The sequence below is a fragment of the Lipotes vexillifer genome, unplaced genomic scaffold, assembly GCF_000442215.2.
Source record: "Lipotes vexillifer unplaced genomic scaffold, Lipotes_vexillifer_v1.1 scaffold614, whole genome shotgun sequence".
Taxonomy (NCBI): domain Eukaryota; kingdom Metazoa; phylum Chordata; class Mammalia; order Artiodactyla; family Lipotidae; genus Lipotes; species Lipotes vexillifer.
Window position 1 is genome coordinate 13181 of NW_006787203.1, and position 11194 is coordinate 24374.

The window sequence follows — 11194 nt, forward strand, 5'->3', positions numbered from 1 at the left end:
TAGGGAAAGCATATGATTTTGAGCAATGAAATTCATCCTCTACCAATGGCAGGAAATAAAGTACTAAAACTAAAAACAGTACATTAATAATTTGAGTTGCCAATTACCCAGCAATGGCAAGTACTAGTTTGCCTTTTCTTTCCTGGCCAGATTCTAAAATCAAAGAAGAGCTTTCTAGAGAATATGAAAAAGATACAAAATATATCATTGGAGCTTGGAACTCTTGATATTAGATACTTTTTCTTCAGATGTGACTTTTACATTAACAATTTAACAACCAATGTCTATTATCACTTGTTCACTTAAAAAGCTTTCCATTTCCTCACTTTGGTCTTTAGTTTGCCAAACAAGTACCAATGGCTCATAATACAAAAACAAATGAGAATGTACCACCTCAAATCTGTAACTACTGAAAAAACAACAAAAGCTCATATCTTCCTAACAGTAGATATGTATCTTCTGTTGAAATCAATGTGCTTATTAAAATGGAGGACTGCGCTGGCAGCACATTGGTTAAGAATCTGCCTGCCAATGCAGGGGTCATGGGTTCAATCCCTGGTCCGGGAAGATCCCACACGCCGTGGAGCAACTAAGCCCATGCACCACAACTACTGAGCCTGCGCTCTAGAGCCCGTGAGCCACAATTACTGAGCCCGCGTGCCACAACTACTGAAGCCCGCACACCTAAAGCCTGTGCTCTGCAACAAGAGAAGCCACCACGATGAGAAGCCAGCGCACTGCAATGAAGAGTAACTCCCGCTCACCGCAACTAGAAAAAGCCTGCATGCAGCAACGAAGACCCAACGCAGCCAAAAATATATAAATTTAGTTTTTTTAAATCATAAAAAAAAATGAAAGATTGGAGGTAACCTATGCCATTTTCTTAAAAACATTTAATATTCAGCTTCCCTGGTGGTGCAGTGGTTGAGAGTCCACCTGCCGATGCAGGGGACACGGGTTTGTGCCCTGGTATGGGAAGTTCCCACATGCTGCGGAGCGGCTAGGCCTATGAGCCATGGCCACTGAGCCTGTGCGTCTGGAGCCTGTGCTCCGCAATGGGAGAAGCCACAACAGTTAGAGGCCCACGTACCGCAAAAAAACAACAACAACAACAACAAAACAAGAATCTTTCCACATGTTTTACATTAGTGAAGCAAGTTCTTCTCAGAAAAGGTTAAGTAAAGTGGATTTAACTCTGATGCATCGTTAGGTCCGCCTCCTTCCCTGTTCTGGCATTCTCGACTTTCAGTACTACACGTCCTTCCAGGAGAGTTTAGTAGTAAAACCATAGAGGGAGTTTAGCTTTTATTGATTCTGAAAGAACAATAAACAAGATACTGACAATAATAAACAAAGTTGTTTCAGCCTGGAAACTAATATTGTATATTTACTCATGCTTTCTCTGCAGAAATCAACTGAAACTTTAACCTTTGGAAATAGAGAGTTAAAGATAACTTTGATTGTAAAACTGTCTAATCGATTTTAAGCTTATAGACATGGTGTTATTCTGGTCTCCTCATCAATCTAAAAGCTAACCTGATTTATTACTAAAATGGTAAGATTAAAAAGAAACTGAGTTGGGACTCAAAAACAGAGAAGCTGGATCATGAGGCATTTTCCCACAATAAAAAAGTGGAAAAACCAAAGTACGAAAAAAGAAACTAAAGTTTCAGATTGTCACATGAGAGTGTCTGAACAACTGAAATGATATAAACTCCAAAGCTAAAAGTAACTGACTAAAGAATTATTGTTTCAACACATGCTGCATCACAGACTAAGGAACCATATAAGGGACATATAAATTGTCTAAGCTAATCTAATCCAGAAGAGTAATAATAGTTTTATACAATTATGATAACTATATAACTGTTTAAACCTTCTCCTGAGTCTCTTGGGAAAGGATATAAGTAAGGGCACAAGCAAAAGAAGACTACCCTAAATAAAATAAGTAAAATGTATCAATCTTAAACATATAAAAACTTGGGGAGTTTGGATCATTTTTTTTTAATAGCTCTCAGAATGAGGACCCTTAATCCCTCTGTGTTGCAGTTTTCTCATTTTTCATACATGTTATTTCAGGTCTTAGAACACTCACTAAAGCAAAAGAGCTGCTTTCAACATAAGCCTGAAATTAAGCTGATTCATCTATAAGCCACTAAGTTATTCATCATTTCTGATCTATTATTCCCACTCTGGGCAATACATCTGAGGAGAGGAGTCATAAAGAAAAAATGAGAAAGTAATTAACAAGTACAATGATGTTCAAGATAGCACAACCTATATTATTATTTGCTTTAGAAGCTGTCTTAATTTTTTCAAATGGTACTTCTGTCATACGATCAAAGTTCAAAAAGTAAAAAAGATGTTTAGAAAAATCTCCTTTCCATCCCTTTCCCCAATTCCATTCTCCATAGGTAACCAGTGTTATCAGTTTATGTATCTGTCTACAGATATACTTTGAATATATAAGCAAAAATATATACATGTGTATATAAACCTGTATGTGTTTGTCTGTATACATGTGTTTATGCTCCTTCTTCCCTTCAACACCCCTTCTTACAATAGGAAAACCTTAGAAAAAGCCAAAAGCCAATTCCAGTAATGGTTAAACAAGCTATATGGTATCTCAATAAAATAAAATGTAATCAAGGGTCTCAATAAAATAAAATGTAATCAAGGGTATAAGGAAATGGATTCATCCACCACTGCTTAGATATCAATTTAGTCATTCTGGAGAAGAATTAAGAAGTGTCCATTAAAATTAAAATGTGCAGGGCTTCCCTGGTGGTGCAGTGATTGAGAGTCCGCCTGCCACTGCAGGGGACACGGGTTCGTGCCCCGGTCCGGGAAGATCCCACATACCGCAGAGTGGCTGGGCCCGTGAGCCATGGCCGCTGAGCCTGCGTGTCCGGAGCCTGTGCTCCACAGCGGGAGGGGCCACAGCAGTGAGAGGCCCGTGTACAGCAAAAAAAAAAAAAAAAAAAAAAAAGTGCATAAACTCTGACAACGCAATTCCACTTCTTCATATCTGCTCTTGAAAAACACAAATGCACCACAAAGCTTGTGAAAGAATGTTCATTGGAGTGTTGTTTCTAAATAGTGAAAAACTGGAAATAAAAGTAAACATCAATAGGATGTTAGATTAACTGAACTAAGGTCCACTGATCCTACAGAAAACTATGTTGCAGCTAAAAAGGAACTGTATTTACTGTGTGTATATATATATATAAAACATATGCACGGTAGCATCTGTTAAGGAGAATGGGATTATGAATGAAGGCTCAGAGGGAGTTTACTAGTAGTGTTTCCTTTATTTAAAAATGGGAGCACATTCATCTTTAACTTGAGTAATTTAAAATAAGTAGCATTCCAAAAGAAGTTGTGAATAACAACTGAATTTTTTTCATTCACAAAAAAATTGTTTTTCTATACATTAGTGTGGTTAATTTTAATGTTCTATACTTCATTTTTTTCAACCTAACACAAGCTAAGCAAACCTAAATGAAAACAAATCACTCATTAATTTTACCAGAAGTTTTTTGGCTTCCAAAAATCATATAAATTTCAATACTTTAGGAAGTATCTCTTAAAGATATTTTTATAGTGATTATGTTACTAAGAACATACATACATACATATATATATAAAACAGATGAAAAGGAATGATTTTTAAAAGTTCAATCATTCTTAGAAAGTTTTATACCTAGTCTAATAAACTGCAAAAAGCCTTTGGACCACATCAGTCAATACAGAAGTGTTAATAGTTACATAATTTCACATTCATACATTCAAATGGCTTTTTAAAATTTACAACTAATAGTTCCAACTTTACTTGTTTGGCCTTACTGAATAAGACAATATGGTTTTTCTTCTACATCAAGTGAGTTAAGATCTCAGCCAGAATGTCAGTCTCAACTCTGGCTCTGACAATGGTATAACTCTGGTCAATTAACACCTTTAATCTGTGTATCTGCCTCACTGAGATGTTACCAAGTTCTATGTGATATAGAACTGGGGTCTCCAAGCAAAAAAACGAACAAACCTGTTTTTGTAATAGTTATACTGGTACACGGCCATGCTCATCTGTTTGCATACTGTCTATCGCTGCTTTTGCACTGAGTAGTTGTGACAGAAACTGTATAGCCCACAAAGCCTAAAATATTTACTAAGTCACCCTTAGAAAAAGTTTGCTGATCTCTGATAATATGGCATGTAAAGTGCTAAGCATTTAAACTTGGTATATAGTTAGAACTCAATAAATGTGTACTAGTATACTTATACCAACATAATTATCAAACACATAAATTTTACCTTATAAGACTGTCCATTTGACACTTTTTTTTTTAAATACAAGCAGCATTTACCTGCACCAATGCAACAAGATCTTGTAACTGTCTAAGTTTCTGTTTTGCAGCCATAAGTCTGCTGATCTTCTGTTCAAATTCAGCATCTTCAGGCGTCTCATCAACCAGACTGCTCCGATGACTAGATAATGACGCTCCACTGACTGCCTCATCTTCTGCTTCTTCCTCCTCCTCCTCCTCACCTTCACCTTGTGCAACGTGAATCCCCTCTTCTCGTTCTCTATTGTATCGACAATCTGCTGAAAACATGTACCAGTGAAATCAATAATTTAATAAACTTAAGAGTACTAAAGAAAGGAATTCCACTTCCCAAGAATAATATGGTAAAATTATCTGTGAATAGAGTCAATCATACCTAAAGAAGGAGGCATGTTTAGAGCCCTTATGTTGGCAGCAGATCTGTTGTTAATTTCACAATTAGAATTAACTGATCTCCCATCTCTATTATTAGAAACACACTGTGCATTAGAATTACTATTTACTTCATTCCAGGTGGCAGCTACTTGTGGATTTCTAAAAGAAAGAAAACAACCTGAAGTTATTTAAAGTAAAAAATATATGTAATAATAAAAAAATCAAAGTTTTAGAACTGCTGATAAAATAATTCCAGACTATGAACATCATTGGCTATTTCCCCATTTAAATTCATCCTCTAAATAAACGGCTCTTGCTTTTCACTAACTTCTCCTATTCACAAATTTAAGAAGAAAAACATCTAAAACAATCAAAATCACAACCAAAAAAATCAAAATTACACCTAAAAATAAAGAGGTAGGAAAATGAAGTTACGTACTTCTTATGATTAACTTTTAGTTGATCTAACAAACAGCAAATTTACTAAACTACTGTGTTCAATACTTTCCTATTTGTTTTTCTTTACAGAACAAGTAAGAGTACACTAACCAAAACAGCAGACTTACAGGAGAAAAGCTTAAATAAAAGGCAAACGGTAGGCACTCTATTGAGGTTTCTTTTGTTTCATACTAAATGTATTGTTAGGGTGAATATGTTAGAAAAACAACTTAAAAAAAAGTTCTTACCGAATGTTAGTAACAGGTTCAGAATTTTCATGCTCGGAATCATATTCTGACTCTTCAGTTTCTTCTTCTTTTGTGTTTTCATTTACAGCATCTGTCATCATATCTGATGTTTGCTCATAATAATGAACTAATTCTCTTAGCTCATTCAACCTCTTTCGAACTTCATTTAACTTCCTGATAAACAATGAAAACATTTATATTAACACCCATTTTAGCAAAATAAAGCATACACTATTTTCATACAGTAGCAGCCAGCACAAACAAAATTTAAACCCAGTCAAATATCCAGGGTATGTGACTATAATGAATGTAATTTCAAGTACAGGTTATTCAAAATCTCATCACCTTATTTACTTATGTTGTGTTATGGACAAAAGCATAAGAAACCCTCTTCCAAGTGTTCACTTTAAGCAGGTATAGATGTTAACAGCTTAAGTCTCAATGTTAAAAACATTCCTGTTTCTTAATAAGTATCAAAAATGTAAAGTACTAAATATTCCATTAAAATAGTACCTCTTAGGCAAACCAGGTATGCAGGCATTACTGAGCATTTACAGAAGGTTCCCAATTTGTCTACAACATATAGAGATCTACCAGTTACCATACTATATAACATGTTTACCAAAAAGAATAATTAGGTTGTTGAATTTTTACTGAGTCCCAGGAATTATGCCAATGTTTTCTAATCCTTAAGACACCTTTATGAACAAATATATTATGCCAGGTGAAGAAAAAGAGGCTTAGTGAGGGTGCTATTTGTCCACAGTCACACAACCTTGTGAGATACAATTTCAGGGCTGTCTGACTCTAAAGCCTGGGCTCTAAACCATTTGAATACAGAAATCTTTTAACTTTAGTCCCTTTATTTGGAAAACAGGAATACATTAGCTCATAGAAAGTACATGTTACTACAATGTCACATTTCTCTAGGACACAACTCAAAGATGCACATATAACACACACACTTATTCTACCACCATACCACTTAAGAATGTTTATCATATCAAATTAACTCAGTTTTTCCAGAATTTTCAACAAAGAAAAAACCCCCAAGATTTATCCCCGTTATTCAATTCTAATCTATGTAAACAATGTTTGTAGAAATGTTTTACTGGAGTTTTTCAGTTGGATTTAGGTGGCCTTCATTTTCACTCTGATTCTGAGAAACTAGAGAAGCAGCAGGATAAGGAACAGATGATGTGAGGCTACTGGATTCTCCGTTGACAACTGGTGTTAAGCCTACAGGAGCAGAGGGAGCTGCGGTTGTACTTCTCTGATCCACACTCCTTTGTGGGGAGGCTGAAGAAGGCACAACTACCAAAAAAAAAAAAAAAGACCAGTTACCATAAATAAACAAATACAGCATCAAACAACACATTCATAGTTGACTCAGACATAGAAAACTAAAAAGTAAAAGTCATTAACATCTTAAATCCTGCAGCTTTAAAATGTGAAACTTAAGGATATAACCAGGCCACTTGTTTATTAACATGTCCTTCAACCAAACAGTTAAAACAGAAAGGAAAGAATAAGGAAAGACAAGATGGAAACCAACAAGAACTACGATATTCTACCTTGAGAAAGTAACGAGAGTACTCCTCTGATAAACTTGGTTCCAGGTTAAGTTACATAGAGCCACTGCATATGATGTGCAAGCACACCACCTACAAATCTTTACAGGGCAACCCTAGCTGATTAGGTCCTTGAGAACGTTCCAGTCCAGAGGGATTCTATCTGGTCTCCAAGATGGAACTTTTCTTGTTCCAAAAGATAAAGCAAAATTGTTAAAGTGACTGTGGTACATAATACCATGAATACTACTCAGCAATAAAATTTTCTAATTAGATGATGATTAATCCTCTAAGACAGCTCTTGAACTACATTTTAATTACTTTTCTGTCCACACAGATCAGACAAAGATATCTTATGCTTTCAAGGGTAATAAATGAAGACTAAGAATCTTTGTGCTTCTCTCTCTCCTACCAGTTTATTTATTTTTTTCTTTTTATTTATTTATTTCTGGCTGCGTTGGGTCTTCGTTGCTGCATGTGGGCTTTCTCTAGTTGCGGTGAGCGCAGGGTTACTCTTCATTGAGGTGCACAGGCTTCTCATTGTGGTGGCTTCTCTTGCTGTGGAGCACAAGCTCTAGGCACGCGGGCTTCAGCAGTTGTGGCTCACAGGCTCTAGAGTGCAGGCTCAGTAGTTATGGTGCATGGGCTTAGCTGCTCCACGGCATGTGGGATCTTCCTAGACCAGGGCTCGAACCTGTGTCCCCTGTACTGGCAGGCAGATTCTTAAATCACTGCACCACCAGGCAAGTCCACTACCACTTTAAAACTATCATCATTTATCTCTTCCTCAGTGACAATCGTCATTTGTTGCTCACGTTATCCACTGCTACAGCTGGTTTCCAGTAGTCTTTTCTCTCTATTCCTTGACTGTTCTACCTTTTGCTCTGCTTTCACTGTTTCCCAGAGAAATATATGATTTTTTAGTCATCAGTAGACAGAGTGCTACTTTAATTATGTGTATAAAACTGACCACAAGGCTTTGAGTACAACTTTGGAAAAACTAAGTTTTTCTTGGCTGTGTTCATCTGTTTAGGGAGGATGGGCACTGGGATTAGCTTCTACTCTAGAGGAGGCCGACAAGCAGCACAAGTCAGGGAAAAAAAAGGAGCATGTCTCAGGGCAGAAACAGTACAGTTCTTTGAAGGTGGCAGACAACTAGGGTGAAGTACAGGGATCCAGAGATGACGTTTCTATCCCTTGTCTGTTCTTTAATAAGACAGCATCTGGAATGCTAAAGAATAATGACCAGTTAGGGTTGACCCTACTGATTCCAATACCCAATGCTACAGCTCCTACTACCAACTGTCTGAGTAAGAGGCAGGGACCAGGCTTGGGAAGGTATGTGGCCAAGTGAGGACTAGTAACTGGATCTGAATTAGACAAAGGCAAGTAATCTGTAGAGCAGAAATGACAGTTCCTACAGTATAACTAAGATGACTATTGGCTTTCCTATATAACTAGTACAATCGGCCCTCCATAGCCAAGAGTTCTGCATCTGCGGATTTAACCAAAAGCAGACAGACAATATTCAGGAAAAAAGAAATTCCATAAAGTTCCAAAACGCAAAACGTGAATCTGCAGCATGCTGGTAACTATTTATATAGCATTCACATGTATTAAGTATTGTAAGTAACCCAGAGATGAGTTAAGGTGTACTGGAGGATATGCTTATGTTACATGCAAATACTATGCCATTTTAAATAAGGGACTTAAGCAGCCTCAGATTTTGATATCCATAGGGGTGTGGGTGAGGGTGCTGGAACTAATCACCCATGGATACTGAGGGATAGTTGTATAACTATTTAACTAGTATACCTAGGATGACTATATGCCTTTCCGAGTCCCACCTGAGATGACTATTTATGTATTTTAAAAAATGGGAAGTGTTTGGGACTTTCTGTACTAAATAAGTTTTTCATATCTCAGGTTTTTATTGTATAAATACTTTCTAAATCTGTTTCATAGTTTTAAAATGAAAGTACTAATTTGGTTTAGCTTTTCCTTAAGGAAAAATTTTGGATATGCTAAAAAGTGCAGTATTATTATGTCAAAGTGTCTAACAATTACCTTCCTTATACTTTTCCCTTATTTAAAATCCTACCAGGCTTCCCTGGTGGCACAGTGGTTGGGCGTCTGCCTGCCAATGCAGGGGACACGGGTTCGAGCCCTGGTCCGGGAAGATCCCACATGCCGCGGAGCAACTGGGTCCATGCACCACAACTGCTGAGCCTGTGCTCTAGAACCCGCAGGCCACAACTGCTGAAGCCCACATGCCTGGAGCCCATGCTCCGCAACGGGAGAGGCCACGCAGTGAGAGGTCCGAGCACTGCAACAGAGGGTGGCCCCTGCTCGCCGCAACTGGGGAGAGCCTGCGTGCAGTGGCGAAGACCCAACACAGCCAAAAATAATAATAAATAAATAAATTTATAAAAAATAAAATAAAATCCTACCAATTTTTCAAGCCCAAATTCATTCTTTTCCTTTTCTGAATTGTACAGAACAGATCTACCATCTATTTGGCTTGACGATACATTGCCTTGTTACTTAAAAACTTTTCACATACAAGTCCTACTTCCCCACAAAAATTATAATTTTCTTGAGTAACTATGTGTTTATTCATTCACCAAATATTTACTAAGGAATTATTACATGTTGGCATATATACTTAGTGTCCTCTACCTAATACTGCTTAGATGTACTTACATGATGAATTGTTCAAATGCTCATCTCGAAGTGTATGAAGCTCTCCAAGCAGCTTGTCCATTTTTTGTTTCTTTTCTTGTAACACTCTCATTTTGCTAAAAAGCTGGACTTTCTCATCAGGTAAATGCTCTGAAACTGATGGATTTCTGCTCTGAGAAACCTCCCTAGTTAATGAAAGACTTTCTGCTTGTCTTCTATTGTCTGGAACAGCTGGAGGCTTTTAAAAAAAAAAAAGGAAAAATTAGGCAATTAAAGCTTGCAATCTCATTTTAAAAATGCATAAATTGGGCTTCCCTGGTGGCACAGTGGTTGAGAGTCCACCTGCCGATGCAGGGGATACGGGTTCGTGCCCCAGTCTAGAAAGACCCCACATGCCGCAGAGCGGCTGGGCCCATGAGCCACAGCCACTGAGCCTGCGCGTCCGGAGCCTGTGCTCCGCAACGGGAGAGGCCACAGCAGTGAGAGGCCTGCGTACTGCAAAAAAAAAAGCATAAATAGGGCTTCCCCGGTGGCGCAGTGGTTGAAATCTGCCTGCCAATGCAGGGGCCACGGGTTCGAGCCCTGGTCTGGGAAGATCCCACATGCCGCAGTGAGCCACAACTACTGATCCTGCGCATCTGGAGCTTGTGCTCTGCAACAAGAGAGGCCGCGACAGTGAGAGGCCCACACACCACGATGAAGAGTGGCCCCCACTCATCGCAACTAGAGAAAGCCCATGCACAGAAACGAAGAACACAGCCAAAAATAAAATAAACAAATAAAATTTAAAAAAGAAATTGAGGGACTGACTCTTTCCAAGATGGCGGAGGAGTAAGACGCAGAGATCACCTTCCTCCCCACAGATACACCAGAAATACATCTACACGTGGAGCAACGCCTACAGAACACCTACTGAACGCTGGCAGGAGACCTCAGACCTCCCAAAAGGCAAGAAACTCCCCACGTACCTGGGTAGGGCAAGAGAAAAAAGAATAAACAGAGACAAAAGGATAAGGACGGTACCTGCACCAGTGGGAGGGAGCCGTGAAGGAGGAAAGGTCTCCACACACTAGGAGCCCCTTCGCGGGCAGAGATTGCGGGAGGCGGAGCGGGGAGCTTCGGAGCCGCGGAGGACAGCACAGCAACAGGGGCGCGGAGGGCAAAGCGGAGAGATTCCCGCACAGAGGATCGGCGCCGACCGGCGCTCACCAGCCCGAGAGGCTCGTGTGCTCACCCGCCGGGGGCGGGCGGGGCTGCGAGCTGAGGCTCGGTTGCGGTTTCGGTCGGAGCTCAGGGAGAGGACTGGGGTTGGCGGCTTGAACATAGCCCGAAGGGGTAAGTGCGCCACGGCTAGCCGGGAGGGAGTCCGGGGAAAAGTCTGGACCTACCCAAGAGGCAAGAGACCTTTTCTTGCCTCTGTGTTTCCTGGGGCGCGAGGAGAGGGGTTTTAAGAGCGCTGCCTAAAGGAGCTCCAGAGACGGGCGCGAGAAAAGCTCGGAAACCAGAGACGGGCAGGAGACGCTAAGGCTGCTGCTGC

The 11194-nt window shown here is 39.4% G+C and overlaps 1 protein-coding gene across 1 annotated transcript in view; it reads right to left on the reverse strand.

The window, feature by feature from the left end:
* The window catches only part of PCM1 (pericentriolar material 1), a gene marked incomplete at its 3' end in the record, with an annotated part of 46032 nt that overhangs the window by 10676 nt on the left and 24162 nt on the right, over positions 1–11194 (reverse strand). The window contains exons 10-14 of the mRNA XM_007459913.1: positions 9679–9895; positions 6517–6703; positions 5405–5578; positions 4720–4877; positions 4365–4603 (exon numbers count right to left, since the gene is read on the reverse strand). Of these exons, the coding sequence (XP_007459975.1) occupies positions 4365–4603; positions 4720–4877; positions 5405–5578; positions 6517–6703; positions 9679–9895 (975 nt within the window). The remainder of the gene's footprint in view (positions 1–4364; positions 4604–4719; positions 4878–5404; positions 5579–6516; positions 6704–9678; positions 9896–11194) is intronic.